Source organism: Elephas maximus, chromosome 1 (genome assembly GCF_024166365.1).
Source record: "Elephas maximus indicus isolate mEleMax1 chromosome 1, mEleMax1 primary haplotype, whole genome shotgun sequence".
NCBI lineage: Eukaryota > Metazoa > Chordata > Mammalia > Proboscidea > Elephantidae > Elephas > Elephas maximus.
In genome coordinates this window covers 120911033-120929405 of record NC_064819.1, presented here as the reverse complement: position 1 = coordinate 120929405, position 18373 = coordinate 120911033, and the positions used below count along the sequence as shown (strand labels likewise).

General features: G+C 37.4%; 1 protein-coding gene across 1 annotated transcript in view; it reads right to left on the bottom strand.

The window, feature by feature from the left end:
* Window positions 1-18373, bottom strand: part of GFRAL (GDNF family receptor alpha like) — a 68300-nt gene that overhangs the window by 28202 nt on the left and 21725 nt on the right. Inside the window, 1 exon segment of the mRNA XM_049873671.1 lies at window positions 12658-12908. Coding sequence (XP_049729628.1) covers window positions 12658-12908 — 251 coding nt within the window.

Sequence of the window (18373 nt, the reverse complement as noted above, 5' to 3'; positions counted from 1 at the left end):
CTCTACATCAAAACATGTCTTCATTTCAGGATAATAAATGGATCAAAAAAAAAAACAGGTAGTATGATTATAGAAAGAAGTCCTGGTGGCACAATGGTTAAGAGCTCAGCTCCTGACCAAAAGGTCAGCAATTCGAACCACCAAGAGCTCTTAGGGAGAAAAGACCTGGCAATCTGCTCTCATGAAGATTACAGCCTAGGAAACTCCATGGGGCAGTTCTATTCTGTCCTATAGGATTGCTATGAGCCGGAATAGATTCCATGGCACACAACGACAATGATTATGGAATTTTCAAAAAGATGGAAAATTAATATAGTGATTAGAGTTAAAAACATATGTTGTAAAAATAAAAAAGAAAGCAAAAGATTAATGAACACAAAATTCAGGGGGTGGTTACTTCTGAGTTGAGCAAGAACATGACGCAACAGAGAGGGGCAGTTGGGAAACTTCAAAGACAATGGCAATGATCTTTTTCTTAAGCTGAATTAGTCTTTATACATTTTATTTATATTTTAAGTTTTCTTTCCTAATTATTTATCATTTAACAATTGTTTTAAAAGGCAATGGAAATAATCCATGTGAAGAAAGAATAGTTGACTACTCAAAACCAAAAACCCACTGCCGTCGACTACTCAAGAAACAGTTAAATTGTTTCTCCTTATATAACCCAGATAATACATGGTCGTGTCAGGGTCTCAGCCCAAGATTGTGATACGCCAAAGTGTGTGCTCTCTCCAGGTTCCTAGTTTGCCACAAGAGTCCACGAATTCAGGATCATTGGAAAAGGTATGCAGGTTTGGGACTCCTCAAAAATCCATATAAACGTCTAATTTGGGCAACAAAAGTACCATCCACTAACGCTAAAAGAGGCAGAATATTATAGGGAAAGGTATTAATAGGTTAGAAGAAATATAACATTTCTAACAAGTTACTGAAAAGACACTCGCTGTTGTTGTGTGCCATGAAGACGATTCCGACTATAGTAACTTCCTGTGACAAAGCAGAACTGGCCCATAGGGTTTCTGAGGCTGTAATCTACATGAGCAGGTCTTTCCTCCCTTGGAGCAGCTGGTGAATTCAAACCATAGACCTTTCAGTTAGCAGCCAAGGGCTTAGCTATGGCGCCATATTAAAAAAACAAAACAAAACAAAATTCTAACTAAAACAATGAGTTTATTTCATTGAGAACGTAATTTAGAATCGATGTCTTTTACCAGTTTTGTTTGTTTTTTTGTTAATGCAAAAATCCTGTGCTCTGGTAACCCCACTCTTGAAAATATTTTCCACAGAAATGCCAGCAAAAATGTGCAATAACATTTATTGCAGCAATATCTATAACAAACAGTTGCACTCACTGTCCACATTAATAAAAGTATAGTTAAATAAAGGTATAGCTATACTGTAGGACACTATGCAAACTTTAAAAAGAAAGAAGCCATCATATATACAGATATACTTTAAAATAGGCCTATCATGAATTTTTTTAAATAATTTTTATTGTGCTTTAAGTGAAAGTCCACAAATCAAGTCAGTCTATCACACAAAAAATTACGTACACCTTGCTACCTACTCCCAATTACTCTCCCCCTAATGAGACAGCCCGCTCTCTCCCTCCACTCTCTCTTTTCGTGCCCTTTCTGCCAGCTTCTAACCCCCTCCACCCTCTCATCTCCCCTCTAGGCAGGAGATGTCAACATAGTCTCAAGTGTCCAACTGATCCAAGAAGCTCACTCCTCACCAGCATCCCTCTCCAACCCATTATCTAGTCCAATCCATGTCTGAAGAGTTGGCTTCAGGAATGGCTCCTGTCCTGGGGCAACAGAAGGTCTGGGGGCCATGACCACCAGGGTCCTTCCATTCTCAGTCAGGACATTAAGTCTGTTCTTATGAGAATTTGGGGTCTGCATCCCACTGCTCTCCTGCTCCCTCAGGGGTTCTCTGTTGTGTTCCCTGTCAGGGCAGTCATCGGTTGTGGCCGGGCATCATCTAGTTCTTCTGGTCTCAGGATGATGCAGTCACTGGTTCCTGTGGCCCTTTCTGTCTCTTGGGCTCGTAATCACCTTGTGTCCTTGGTGTTCTTCATTTCTCCTTTGATCCAGGTGGGTTGAGACCAATTGATGCATCTTAGATGGCTGCTTGCTAGCATTTAAGAACCCAGTCGCCACTCTTCAAAGTGGGATGCAGAATGTTTTGTTAATAGATTTTATTACGCCAATTGACTTAGATGTCCCCTGAAACCATGGTCTCCAGACCCCTGCCCCTGCTACGCTGGCCTTCGAAGCATTCAGTTTATTCAGAGAACTGCTTTGCTTTTGGTTTAGTCCAATTGTGCTGACCTCCCCTGTATTGTGTGCTGTCTTTCCCTTCACCTAAAGTAGTTCTTATCTTCTATATAATTAGTGAGTGCTCCTCTCGTAACCACAAAAGAATGTTTTCTTCTCAGTTTAAACTATTTCTCCAGTTCTTATAATAGTGGTCTTATACAATATTTGTCTTTTTGCAACTGACTAATTTCACTCAGCATAATGCCTTCCAGGTTCCTCCATGTTATGAAATGTTTCACAGATTCCTCACTGTTCTTTATTGATGCGTAGTATTCCATTGTATGAATATACCATAATTTATTAATCCATTCATCTGTTGATGGGCACCTTGGTTGCTTCCACCTTTTTGCTTTTTGTAAACAGTGCTGCAATAAACATGAGTGTGCATATATCTGTTTCTCTAGGGAATATTCCAAGGAATGGGATTGCTGGATCCTATGGTAGTTCTATTTCTAACTTTTTAAGGAAGCGCCAAATTGATTTCCAAAGTGGTTGTACCATTTTACATTCCCACCAGCAGTGTACAAGTGTTTCAATCTCTCCACAGCCTCTCCAACATTTATTATTTTGTGTTTTTTGGATTAATGCCAGCCTTGTTGGAGTGAGATGAAATCTCATTGTAGTTTTGATCTGCATTTCTCTAATGGCTAATGATCGTGAACATGTCCTCATATATCTGTTAGCTACCTGAATGTCTTCTTTAGTGAAGTGTCTATTCATATCTTTTACCCATTTTTTAATTAGGTTATTTGTCTTTTGGCAGTTGAGTTTTTGCAGTATCATGTAGATTTTAGAGATCAGGCGCTGATCAGAAACGTCATAGCTAAAAACTTTTTCCCAGTCTGTAGGTACTCTTTTTACTCTTTTGGTGAAGTCTTTGGATGAGCATAGGTGTTTGATTTTTAGGAGCTCCCAGTTATCTAGTTTTTCTTCTACGTTCTTTATAATGTTTTGTATACTGTTTATGCCAGGTATTAGGGCTTCTAACATTGTCTCTATTTTTTCTTCCATGATCTTTATCGTTTTAGATTCTATATTTAGGTCTTTGATCCATTTTGAGTTAGTTTTTGTGCATGGAGTGAGGCATGAGTCTTGTTTCATTTTTTTGCAGATGGATATCCAGTTATGCCAGTACCATTTGTTAAAAAGACTGTCTTTTCCCTATTTACCTGTTTGGGGGCCATTGTCAAATATCAACTGCTCAAATGTGGGTGGATTTATGTTTGAATTCTCAATACTGTTCCATTGGTCCATGTATCTGTTGTTGTACCAGTACCAGGCTGTTTTGACTACTGTGGCGGTATAATAGGCTCTAAAATCAGGTAAAGTAAGGCCTCCCACTTTGTTCTTCTTTTTCAGTAATGCCTTATTTATCTGGGGCCTCTTTCCCTTCCATATGAAGTTGCTGATTTGCTTCTCCATCTCATTAAAGAATGTCCTTGGGATTTGGATCGGAATTGCATTAAATGTATAGATCGCTTTTGGTAGAATAGACATTTTTATAATGTTAAGTCTTTCTATCCATGAGCAAGGTATGTTCTTCCACTTATGTAAGTCTCTTTTGGTTTCTTGCAGAAGTGTACTGTAGTTTTCTCTGGATAAGCCTTTTACATTTCTGATAAGATTTATTCCTAAGTATTTTATCTTCTTGGGGGCTAGTGTAAAGGTCATTGATTTGGTGATTTCCTCTTCGATGTTCTTTTTGTTGGTGTAGAGGAATCCAACTGATTTTTGTATGTTTATCTTGTATCCCGATGCTCTGCTGAACTCTTCCATTAGTTTCAGTAGTTTTCTGGAGGATTCCTTAGGGTTTTCTGTGTATAAGATCATGTCATCTGCAAATAGTGATAGCTTTACTTCCTCCTTGCCAATCTGGATGCCCTTCATTTCTTTATCTAGCCTAATTGCTCTGGCTAGAACTTCCGGCACAATGTTGAATAAGAGTGGTAATAAAGGGCATCCTTGTCTGGTTCCCGATCTCAGTGGGAATGTTTTCTGGCTCTCTCTATTTAGGGTGGTGTTGGCTTTTGGCTTTCTGTAATTAATTGCCCTTTATTATGTTGAGGATTTTCCCTTCTATTCCTATTTTGCTGAGAGTTTTTATCATGAATGAGTGCTGAACTTTCTCAAATGCCTTTTCTGTATCAGTGGATAAAATCATGTGATTCTTGTCTTTTGTTTTATTTATGTGGTGGATTACATTAATTGTTTTTCTAATGTTGAACCATCCCTGCATACCTGGTATGAATCCCACTTGGTCATGGTGAATTATTTTTTTGATATGTTGTTGAATTCTATTGGCTAGAATTTTGTTGAGGATTTTTGCATCTACATTCATGAGGTATATATGTCTATAATTTTCTTTTCTTGTGGTGTCTTTACCTGGTTTTGGTATCAGGGATATGGTGGCTTCATAGAATGAGTTTGGTAGTATTCTGTCCTTTTCTATGCTCTGAAGTACCTTTAGTAGTAGTGGTGTTCACTCTTCTCTGAAAGTTTGGTAGAACTCTGCAGTGAAGCCTTCCAGACCAGGGCTTTTTTTTGTTGGGAGTTTTTTGATTACCTTTTCAATCTTTTCTTTGTTATGGGTCTATTTAGTAGTTCTACCTCTGTGTTAGTTTAGGTATGTAGCGTGTTTCTAGGAATTCATCCATTTCTTCTAGGTTTTCAAATTTGTTTGAGTATAGTTTTTCATAGTAATCTGATATGATTCTTTTAAGTTCAGTTGGGTCTGTTGTAATATCGCCCATCTCATTTCTTATTCTGGTTATTTGCTTCTTCTTCTGTTTTTCTTTTGTCAGTTTGGCCAGTGGTTTATCAATTTTGTTGATTTTTTTTCAAAAAAACAGCTATCGGTCTTGTTAATTTTTTCAATTGTTTTTGTATTCTCTATTTCATTTAGTTCTGCTCTAATTTTTATTATTTGTTTCTTTCTGGTGCCTATGGGTTTCTTTTGTTCCTCTCTTTCTATTTGTTCAAGTTGTAGGGATAGTTCTTTGATTTTGGCCCTTTCTTCTTTTTGGATGTGTGCATTTATTGATATAAATTGGCCTCTGAGCACCGCTTTTGTTATGTCCCAAAGGTTCTGATAGGAAGTGTTTTCATTCTCATTGGATTCTATGAATTTCTTTATTCCATCCTTAATGTCTTCTACAATCCAGTCTTTTTTGAGCAGGGTATTGTTCAGTTTCCAAATGTTTGATTTCTTTCCCCTGCTTTTCCTGTTAGTGATTTCCACTTTTATGGCCTTATGGTCAGAGAAGATGCTTTGTAATATTTCAATGTTTTGGATTCTGCAAGGCTTGCTTTATGAGCTAATATGTGGTCTATTCTAGAGAATGTTCCATGTGCTCTAGAAAAGAAAGTATCGTTGGTTGCTGTTACGTGGAGTGTTCTGTATATGTCTACGAGGTCAAGTAGGTTGATTGTGGCATTTAAATCTTCCGTGTCTTTATTGAGTTTCGTTCTGGATGTCCTGCCCTTCACCGAAAGTGGTGTGTTGAAGTCTCCTACTATTATTGTGGAGCTGTCTATCTCACTTATCAATGCTGATAGAGTTTGTTTTATGTATCTTGCAGCCCTGTCACTGGGTGCATAAATATTTAATATGGTTATATCTTCTTGGTGCATTGTCCCTTTAATCATTATGTAGTGTCCTTCCTTATCCTTTCTGATGGAATTAACTATAAAGTCTACTTTGTCAGAAATTAATATTTCTACTCCTGCTTTTTTTTGATTATTGTTTGCTTGATGTATTTTTTTCTGTCCTTTGAGTTTTAGTTTTTTTGTGTCTCTAAGTCTGAGGTGTGTCTGTTGTAGGCAGCATATAGGCGGTTCTTGTTTTAATCCATTCTGCCACTCTCTGTCTCTTTCTTGGTGCATTTAGTCCATTTACATTCAGGGTAATTATGGATAGGCACGAATTTAGTGCTATCATTTTAATGTCTTTTTTTGTGCATTGTTGACAGTTTCTTTTTCCTGCTTGATTTTATGTGCTGAGTAGATTTTCTTTATGTATTGCCCTTTCCTCATATTTGTTGTTGTTGATTTTGTTTCTGCTGAGTCTGTATTTTTCCCTTGTATTTTATTTTGATGAGTAGGATAGTTTGTCTCCTTTGTGGTTACCTTATTATTTACCCCTATTTTTCTAAATTTATAACTAATTTTTATTTCTTTGTATCACCGTGTCTTCCTCTCCATACAGAAGGTGTATGATTACATTGCTTAGTCCCTCTTTATTATTTTAATGTTTCTTCTTTTATATAATAACATCGTTGTTACTCTGTTTTGGGCTTTTTTTTAATTTGTATAATCTTGCTTTTTTTTTTTTTTTTATTTCCCTGTTTGGGTTGACTTCTGGTTGCTCTGCCCAGTGTTCTAGTCTTGGGTTGATACCTGATGTTATTGATTTTCTAACCAAAGAACTCCCTTTAGTATTTCTTGTAGTTTTGGTTTGGTTTTTATCAATTCCCTCAACTTGTGTTTATCTGGAAATGTCTTAATTTCAACCTTCATATTTAAGAGACAGTTTTGCTGGATATATGATTCTTGGCAGGCAATTTTTTTCCTTCAATTTTTTAAATATGTCATCCCATTGTCTTCTTGCCTGCATGGTTTCTGCCAAGTTGTCTGAGCTTATTCTTATTGGCTCTTCTTTGTAGGTGACTTTTCGTTTAACCCTCACTGCCCTTATAATTGTCTCTTTATCTTTGGTTTTGGCAAGTTTGGTTATAATATGTCTTGGTGACTTTCTTTTAACATCTACCTTATATGGAGTTTGATGAGCAACTTGGATAGATATCTTCTCATCTTTCACTATATCAGGGAAGTTTTTTGCCAACAAATCTTCAGCAATTTTCTCTGTATTTTCTGTTATCCCTTCCTGTTCTAGTACTCCAATCACTCATAGGTTATTTCTCTTGATAGAGTCTCCACATGATTCTTAAGGTTTCTTCATTTTTTTAAATTCTTTTATCTGATTTTTTCTTCAAATATATTAGTGCCAAGTGATTCATCTTTGAGTTCAGAAATTCTAGCTTCTACTTGCTCAATTCTGCTCCTCTGACTTTCTATTGAGTTGTCTAATTCTGTAATTGTATTGTTAATCTTCTGCATTTCTGATTGCTGTCTGTCTATGGATTTTTCCAGGTTATTAAACTTTTCATTATGTTCCTGAATAATCTTTCTAATTTCTTCAATTGCTTTATCTGTGTGTTCCTTGGCTTTTTCTGCGTATTGCCTCATTTCCTTCCTGATGTCTTGAAGGGTTCTGTATATTAAACTTTTGTATTCTGCATCTGGTAATTCCAGGAATCCATTTTCTTCTAGGCGATCCCTGGATTCTTTGTTTTGAGAGCCTGTTGAGGTGATCATGGTCTGTTTCTTTATGTGACTTGATATTGACTGTTGTCTCTGAGCCATCTATAAGTTATTGCATTAGTTTATGCTTGCTTACTGTGTCGTAGCTGCTTGCTTTGTTTTGTTTTGGTATACCCCTATGGGTTACTTGAGTGAGCTTGCTAGATTATTTTCACCTTTGGAGCTCTGGTGTCCTGCCCCCAGCTGGCTAGAGCTGTTATCAGGTATATCAGCCTAGGAGTCCATTCAGTTTTCTTGTATGAATTGAGCTCAGGTTTCCAGGTAGCTGATCATCAAGTGTGTGGTACAGGCTCTGTCCTACAGTCTTAGAGGGGCAGGGGTAATTGGCATATATACCTGTATCTGATTGCAGCAGGGGGTCATGCTTTGAACAAGGCAGGGGGCTGAGAACCAACCGCCAAGTGTCTCTGAGGAAAATGCATCTCTGTTCCCTAGAGCATGCTGGTGGTTGGGTTCTACAGAGGGACCATGGGCACCCAAAGTTTTTGGTTGTAAAGACTGGGAGGTACCAGTTATCTTTGGGCCCCTGTCACAGGTGGCTGGGTGACCGGAGTGGAGCTACCAGTCCTTATGTCCTTGATGTGGGTAGGTGAGGACCTTGTTTAATAGGCAAAGCAATGTCAAATATCAAACACCCACCTGTCCATCACACAGCTGAAATGGTTGGAGTTTCCCAACAAGGGCCTGTTCTCCCAAAATAGGCCCACACAGGTCCATGCAGAAGGGAAAGGTGCTCAAGGTCCATGGATGATTTATGCCTGGACAGGAGCCGCTTCTGTCCTGAGCTCCCCCGGTTAATGGAGCTAGCAAATTATCTTTTCACCCCTCAATTGCAAATTTTTTCCTTGCCCAAGGCCTGGAGGATGGCTCTAGGTGCTCACCAGGGTCTATCTCAGGCCCAGGGATTCAGCCTGCTTGGGAGTGGAGAGGGGCGCGGTAAAATATACGCAAGTACTTAGCTTTTGCCAAGAGCGCTGTCCTCCTCAGGTTCCAGAGGTATGAGTGGGCTGTGCGGCTGCCTGCTTCTCCCTGAGGAAACTGCAGCCAAATGGTAGTACAGCCCGCTGCCACCGCCGCCACCGCTCCGGGAATGGTGCCTAAAGGTTCCCCACGATTCAGGTCTGGTAACTCCTCTCCACTGCTGAACAGTCTCTTCCTCCCTCTGCCCCTCAGTTCATTGTCTAAGCTTGCCTTTGATGCTCAGGGCTCCCAGCTTTTCACAAATATACTCATTTCACTTGTTTTTTCGGGTCTTTGTTGTAAAGAGGGCTCGCCGGAAGCATCTGTCTATTCCACCATCTTGGCTCCACCTCCCTACCATGTATTTTTAAGGTAACAAGCAAACTGTAAAGCAGTATGTATAGTGTGATGCCACTTTAAAAGTGTGCATGTTGGATGGGTGGCATGGTGAGATTTGTGTGTATGTGGGATGTGTTTGTGTGCATATAAGGCATTCAAGGCATATATGCATTACAGGTAAAGGAAAAATTTGAAAGAATTTTTACCAGCTGACTACAGCTATGAGGAAGATAAAAAAAATAGAACACTCTTGTCTGCTGGAGCTGGACCCCCTCTGTGGACTGAATCCTTCCATTTCAGGAGGGAAACACATTAATGGATCCTTAATTCTTTCTATTTCTGTTACCCAGTTTCTCTTTCTTCCATTGCTCTCATCTCTCTATCAGCTTTAAAAAAAAACTACCACAAATTTGCTTTGCCCTACACAATATCAGAAAAAAGTCAGACTCTTATGAGTCCAGAGGTTACCAGTTAAGTGGAGGTTGGTGGCAGAAGACACAGTTTATTCAGGATGCCATTTTGAGTAAGCCTGGTCCTGCATGCAGGAACTGAGGCACCAGGACTCTTTAGCACACTTCGCAGCTTCGTTCTGAGACCAGAACTAAGAGGTTCCAAGTGGGAGGGCTTTGGAGCACACTGGGCAGACAAAAGCTCATGTTCTTTACCATTTCACAAGCAGGAGAACCTAGTAGCTATGAGGTTAGCCAGCCAGGGTTTAGATGGTGACTACCTCATCCTTGGGTAGGACCTGGGAAGTCATTTAATCTCTTAGCTTCCTTTTCTTCATATGTAAAACTGAGAAAAATAATAGTATCTAAAAAAAAAAAATAGTATCTAGCTAATGAAAATGTTAAAACTAAATAAGAAATTGTCATACCCTTGACAAAAAAAAAAGCACTCAATAAGTGCTAGCTACTCTATAATTATTTATAGTTGTTATAAGACTCTGATTGGGATACATCAATGTACCCAGGATTATTTCTAGAAGAATTTTTGCTATAAGCAAGTGTTTTTGAAACTTTGGAGAGAAACCCATTAGTGAGTCATGATATCTAATAGTGGGTAGTATTCAGCATTGAATAAAATTAATAAATGGGATAATAATAATAATAACATTGCACCTAAGAGTCCTGGGTGGCACGAGTGGTTAAGCAGGCCAACACTAGCCAGAAGGTTGGCTATTTGAACCCAACCAGAGGCACCTCGGAAGGCAGGCCTAGTGATCTGCTTCCGTAAGGTTACAGCCTTGAAAACCCTATGGAGCAGTTCTACTCTGCACAGATAGGGCTGCTGTGGGTCAGAATCAGCTCAATGGCAACCACCACCAACAACAATATTGCACATAAATGTTAACGTAAAATGTATTGCTTACTGTGGCCTGAGATCAAATGAGTGTGAAAAACTATGCTTCTAATCTAAACAAACATGACAAACTGAAAAAAATCCTCCCTAACTGTCCTCTCAGTTCTCAGTTCTGCTGCTTTCAAATAACGGAAGCAGAAGCTAAAGGGCTTTGGAAACATGCATCAGCAGTGTAAGTGCCGGGCTGACGGTAGCAGTCAGGGGACAACGGTTAGAGAGATTGTTCATTCAAAGTTGTCCTCTTGCTTCTTCCATTTGGGGCAGGGGGTGAGGGCTGGTTAGAACTAGCCAAGCCTAAAGGTTTGCTTTTTGTTTTTGTTTGAAACATTTTGTATTAATTCAAATACTTAGAATGCTGAAGGCCTTTGAGGTGCCTTTAATTCTACGATCCTGTCACTTGAAATTCCTAATTTTAGTCGGTAACGATCAAAGGGAAAACCTCATAAAGTTTAGTCTCACTATATGCATGACGAAAAGTGAAATTATTTAAACTTTAATTTTTCTACAACATTCATGTAGTACTTCAGTACCTGTGGATTTTTAAATGTTCATTCTACTGTCTCTCCATGGATATTTTTTGCTCAGTACAAGTCATAGTACCAGGCTTGGAACAAGAATTAGAATGTTTAGGAAATTGAGTTATCAGTAATCTGTAGGATGTATTTTTTTTTTCTTCTGGCTTGCCATTTACTGTATCTAGAAATCACTTGTAACCAACCATTGTTAAGTAACAGTATGCACTGCTATTGGTTATTTTGTCATTTGGTATTTCCTACTGTAATGTAATATGTCATAATATGTCATTCATTATTAGTACTTTTTTTCAGCATAACTAACCCCTTAATGTTAATCAGTGAGGAAGATTGTTTAGAAAATAACACTCTACATGTATAATGTTAAAATTCTCCTCTTCGTATCATGATTTCACATGAAATATGTTTGTAGTGCTAATTATAGAAATTATAAAAACATTTCCATAGAAAGCTCTGTTATAATCAAAACCATACACTCCAAGTTATATGTGTATTACCTATTACACACACACAAAAAAATCACGGTTTTGATCACATTGGCTAATGTGTCTCTCCTACGTATCTGTAAAGAAAAATAGAACCATGTATCTGTAGAATGCTTTCCATAAATATAAAGATTGAGTTGCAATGAAAGCATAAACAGCCATTATTTCCTCCTGGGAATGGTGCCTGTAGGTTAGGGATTTACCATTAGAGGCCTTGGGGTCACAAGTGGTTGCACAGACAGACCCTGAAGATGGATAATGTGCAGGTCTTAGTACATGATCATTCACTTAGGTTCTTTCTATAAGCCTCACAGACAAATTCTTGCTATGAGACTCGGAGTAAGTGAATTAAATTCCCAAATCCCAGTTTCCTTATCCCTTAAATAGAGTAAATAATACCTTCCAGAGACGTCTTTTCCATCCCATCATTATAGGTAGATGGACAGACATGTTAAATATCAACCAGAGAAATAACTAAATCCAAGGGAAAATATATTTTACAAAAGCTGCAACAGCCATATGGGAATGGTTACATTAATGATCCCCTGATGAATTCCACCTTGGATATTCACATCCTTATGTAGCCCCTTCCCATAGTGACTCTGGATTTGGTCATGTGACTTACTTTGTCTAATGGGACATTAGCAAATGTGACAGAAACAGATGCTATGTAAGTGTTTGCACATTGAGGCTGAGCCACTCAGAATGTGCTACTACCATGTAGGAGGCCTAGGCTATACTGCTGAAGAGATCACGTAGAGGAAAGCCAAGATATTCGAGCCAACAGTGCTTGCTAGACACTCTCTTGGACCATCCAGCCTCATCTGAGCCACTAGATGACTGCAGCTATGTGAATCACCCCAGACAAGACCATCAAAAGAATTGCCCAGCTAAGCCGAGCCCAGTGTGCAGAATTATTAGCAAGTAGTTCTTTTTCAAGCCACTAAGTTTTGATGTGATTTGTTACTCAGCAATGGATAACTGATACAACCAGGTATCTGATAGGATAAACATTTTGTTCTATTGATGTTGAAATCAACATGCAGTAACTAGGAGTGACCTATCACACAAATTAAAAGCATGTACCACTTTCTGATAAATTAGTAAAATAGCAAATGCACAAACCATAATTATTAAATAAAGTTTAAAATGGAATAGTAAACATAAAGTTGTCTTTATGAACAAATTTTCTGTACTGGATTACAATTTTGTGCTGTATAGACAAAAACAAGAAGAATGTATATGTTTTAAGGCAATTTTATTTGGAGAACTTACTGAAGCACGATCTCCCATGAAGCATGTGCTGGAAAATCTTGCACAAAGATTCTTCACTTTGTGTGATGGACCTACAGGTGCACTGCACTTGAAGGACCGTCCCAAAGGTACCAATGTAAGCTGCTTTGCAGTCATTATTTCCTGAGCAAATGAGGTCTTGCTTGCTTAAGGTGCTGATGCAGGTCTCATCTTCATGGCACTTTCTAGTCACACGCTGCCAGCACTTTGACTTAAATGTTCTGTAACGCCGCCTGAAAAAGAGTCAAGAAGAGGAATAGCCTCTGAATAATATTATTTCATGTTAATGTGTGGTGCTGCCTCACCTAATGAAAGACCGATATAAAACAAAATGCCTCCTGAATGTTAGTACGTAGTTAAAAGCTAAGTTTGTTCTTTCTAACACCCCAACAAGGAGCATGAAAGAAAAGATATAGGAAACCTTGTGAATTATTTTCTTCTCATGATGAAAGACCGAAGCTAAGTATAGAATTCCCTGGATAAATTTTTCTTTCTTACTGATTTCCTTTTAATGGGTAATGATTTGAGATATGAAATACTGGAGAGATTTCTTAGCAATTTTTTTTGAAGGAGAATGTGGTTTTGTGGCTACATTTAGCCAATGTTTGACACCAAAGGACTTCAGATAAGACACTTGGCCTTTCAAGCCAGTTTTGCACAGAGTAGGAGGTACTGTACTATTCCGCAACAATTCTAAGTAGAATAAAGAAATTTGGAGTTTCTCTGGCAGTAAGAGTTGATTTATAGCAAAACAGAATTTTATTTCTTGGCCAAGATAATCCATTGGAATCCCATGGATTCATAACTTTTCTGAGTACAAATTTCATTATTTATAATAGCTTCACATAAAAGTATGGATAAGGTATAATTTTATTTTTGAAATTTCAAAGAAGAAATGGAACCAAGTATATCAATCTTCTAACCTAGTATTTATCATGCAAAGTTACTTTTTACCCGTTCTTGAATAGGTCACCATCAAACATGCATGAAACTTCTCTGAGACTATATTTGTCATGAGTCTATTTGTCCACATGGTGCTACTCTCCTTGAAGCCATAAACCACATTGTTTTCATTAACCTATTTTAAGTCATCTTAGAGTCTGTTTTTAATACAATGAGAAAAATTAATTATATTAAGATATACATCTAAGGAAATTCTACAATTCCCTGAACACATAATAATTCTGAAGCCAGAAGAATAAATATGTTCTGTTAATGCTATTAAGGATTATATATAATATGTTGTCTAAGTTTTAATACTGACAATATCAACTGTCTTTTAGGAGACTGATAGAGCATAACTTTGCACCTACATGCTGTTTAATCTTCTTTAAATGTGTGTATTACTAAGTTTAAGTTGAATTATATATCTATTCAATAAGTTATGTCATTCAGAAATTAAGTGGTGAAATTTTGTCAAAAGGATAAACTAATATTTAATTAAAAACAAAAAATAAGCAATACACCCTGGCACACTAGTTACCTAAATCATATGAATTTAAAATGTTTACATATTGAAACATTTTTATATTATAGAAATTTTGTCTTCGGTTTGAAATGTTTTGATGTATAGTGTTTTCATTATCCTTATTTTCTTGATATTCCTCAATTTTTATAGATTTATTGTTTAACAAATGAAGTACTCAAAAGAGTAATTTTTGAAAATGAGTTTGAATATTTTGTTTTTCCTATTGATTTTTAGTTACATTGCAAAGTTTAAGAGAATGTCATCCACATAATTTCTGCACAGAAATTTTCACATTTCCTTTGGGATGTAACATATAGTAAAATTTTGTAAATATTCCATGGCATTTGAAATATATAAATTTTTTTCTGAGCAAATAAAGTGTTCTGACTACTTTCTTGAGTTCATACATAGGACAATATGATATATACTTTTTAGTAAGTTCCTAAACATTTGTAATTGGCAAAATATTATCTCACCACCCAATAAATGTTTGTATTAGACAAAATCAATTGAGAAACAGCATGTGCAGTACCTTTTCTGATATTTTCAATGAAAAAAAAATTTTTCAAAACCTGTAGTAAATTGAGGAATTGGGAACCAAGACAGAAATTGTGTTATAAAAACCATGTTCAGTGCTTTGCCCCATGGACAGGTTGTTCTGCAAAAACATAGATGATAAAGGGCTTAACATCCTCATAGAAGTGGTTTTCCATTAAGAGATATTTTATCTCTAAATTACATTAACAATAATTTAACATAAATAGTGGAAATTTTCCTAAGGCAAAATTGCTTGGGAAAATGACAGGATTTATCTTTTCACCTTGACTAGTCATAATGTATAATTTTATCATCACTATGAAATATTCATCAAAAGACTATTAGCACATGGCAAAAGGCAATTGAAGATACATAGTCCTTAACCTCTGTACTAATCTAAGAAAGATAGATATTACATAAAAGAGACAGAAAAATTAAAACACTATAAGGTTAAGTAAGTACAAGATATTCAAGAACAGAGGGAAAGGTTGGCAGATGGCATCTTTTGAAGGACTACCATGTTCCTGCACCAAGCGCTTTGGAGAGATGGTTAAACCTGGGACACCTTTTTGAGGAAAACCACCAACTCTGTAGCAGTTAGTCTAGGGAGGGGTTGAGCCAAGGTGAGGTTCATGCAAGAGCTTGCTTCTGATTCCATTGCGGGCTTCACAAGAGTGGTAGCAGCAGCTCCCATTTCTTGCCATTAAGCTATTTCATTTGATAGAGAAGCTCAGATATAGAACACTCTGAGGGCTGAGTGCCAAAGACTTCAGGAAAATGAGGTGGCATTTCTAGAGCCCTGGCATTAAGATCAGACAGATCCTGGTAGCCATCCATGGAGATACCTAAAATTTTCACAGAAATTGCTTTTTTTGTCTTGACTGGTTATTTTTAGATTTCATTGTTAGTATAGACAGATGATAGAAATATTCCATTTATGATAGTCTTGTTTGTGATATGAGAAAATTGGTATAAACTGAACATATTTACCATATCTCATTGACTGAAAGGCATATCATCATTTTACACAAAACTAAAAATAATTAGCTATGACAAAAAATTTTCTTGTCATTGACCTCCAAAACTCATTCCAGATATTTAAAGGATGGTAAAATGTGTAAAAATATGGCATGTTAGAATAGATGAAAACTAATATTTCACTAGTAAGGATTTTTTCCACAACTTGTCTGTCAGTTTGTTGTACTGTGGTGGCTTGTGTGTTGCTATGATGCTGGAAGCTATGCCACAATTATTCCAAATACCGGCTGGTTCATTCATGGTGGATAGGTCTCAGTGGAGCTTCCAGACTAAGACAGACTAAAAAGAAGGACCTGGTGAGCTGCTTCTGAAAAACTGGCCAGTGAAACCTTATGAATAGCAGAGAATATTGTCTGATATAGAGCAGGAAGATGAGACCCTCAGGTCTGAAGACACTCAAAATATAACTGGCAAAGAGCTGCCTTCTCAAAGTAGAGTTGACCTTAATGATGCCAAAAGCATAAAGCTTTCAGGACCTTCCTTTCCTGATGTGGCATGACTCAAAATGGGAAGAAATAGCTGCAAACGTCTGTTAATAATTGGAACATGGAATGTACAAAGCATAAATCTAGAAAAATTAGAAGTTATCAAAAATGAAATGGAACACTTGAAGATTGATATCCAAGGCAATAGTGAGCTGAAATGGACTGACATTGGCCATTTCAAACTGGATAATCATATAGGTTACTATGCTGGGAATTACAAAATGAAGAAGAACAGTGTTGCATTCATTGTCAAAAAGAACATTTCAAGATCTATCCTGAAGTACAACACTGTCAGTGACAGGACAATATTTATAGGCATACAGGGAAGGCCAGTTAATATGACTATTATTCAAATTTATGCTCTAACTACTAAAGACACAGGTGAAGAATTTGAAGTTTTTTACCAACTTCCACAGTCTGAAATTGATCAAACATGCAATCAAGATGCATTGATAATTACTGGTGATTGGAATGCAAAAGTTGGAAACAATGAAGAAGGATCAGTAGTTGGAAAACATGGCCTTGGAATAGAACCAATGCCAGAGATAGCTAAAATTTTGCAAGACAAACAACTTCTTCATTGTGAATACCTTTCTTCAACAACATAAATGGCAACTACACATGTGGACTTTGCCAGATGTAATATGCAGGAATCAAATGGACTATATCTAGGAAAAGAGACAATGGAGAACCTCAGTATCATCAGTTAGAATAAGACCAGGGGCCAGCTGCAGAAAAGACCACCAATTACTCATATGCAAGTTCAAGTTGAAGCTGAAGAAACCTAAAACAAGTCCAAAAGTGCCAAAACACAACCTTGAGTATATCCCACCTGAATTTAGAGATCATTTTAAGAAAAAATTTGACACATCAAACACTAATGTCCAAAGACCAGACGAGTTGTGGGATGACATCAAGGACATCATACATAAAGAAAGCAAAAAGACAGGAAAGAAAGAAAAGAGCAAAATGGATGTTAGAAAGGAGTTGGAAACTTGCTCCTGAATGTACAGTAGCTAAAACAAATGGGAGAAATGATGAAGTAAAAGAGCTGAACGGAGGATCTCAAAAGATGGCTTGAGAAAACAAAGTAAAGTGTTATAATGAAATGTGCAAAGACCTGGAGTTAGAAAACCAAAAAGGAAGAACACACTCCGCATTTCTCAAGCTGAAATAACTAAGGAAAAAAATCAAGCCTGGGGTGGCAACCTTGAAGGATTCTATGGGCAAACTATTGAACGATACAGGAAGCACTAAAAGAAGATGAATTAAACAGAGTCACTGTAGCGAAACGAACTGGTCAGTGTTCGGCCCCTTTAGGAGGTAGCATATGATCAAGAACCAATGGTACTGAACAAAGAAATCCAAGGGGCACTGAAGCCATTGGTGGAAAATAAGGCTTTCAGAAATTGATGGAATACCTATCGAGATGTTTCAACAAACAGATGCAACTCTGGAAGAGCTCACTTATCTATGCCAAGAAGTCAGCCAACTGACTACAGCAGATCCGTATATGTGCCCATTCCAAAAAAAGGTGACCCAACAGAATGCGGAAATTATCATACGAAGGTAAAATTTTGCTGAAGATAATTCAAAAACGGTTGCAGCAGTACATCGACAAGGAACTGCTAGAAACTCAAGCTGGATTCAGTAGAGGAAGTGGAACAAGGGAGATCATTGCTGATGTCAGATCAATCTTGGCTGAAAGCAGAGAATACTAGAAAGATGTTTGCCTTGTTTTATTGGCTGTGCAAACAAAGGTTGTGTGGATCATAACAAAGTATGGATAACATTGTGAAGAATAGGAATTCCAGAACAATTAATTGAGCTCATGTGGAATCTGTACATAAACCAAGAGGCAGTCGTTTAAACAGAACACAGAACTACATGGTTTAGAATAAGGAAAGGTGTGCGTCAGGGTCATACCCTTTCACCGTACTTAGTGAATGAGAGCTACCACTGTTGGCAGTTCAAATCCAACAGCTGCTCCTTGGAAACCCTATGAAGCAGTTCTACTCTGTCCTATAGGGTCACTATGAGTTGGAATGGACTTGACAGCAACGGGTTTGTTTGTTTTTTGGTTTACTCAATCTGTATGTTGAACAAATAATCCAACAACCTGGACTTTATTAAGAAGAAAGCAGCATCAGAAGAGGAGGAAGTCTCGTTA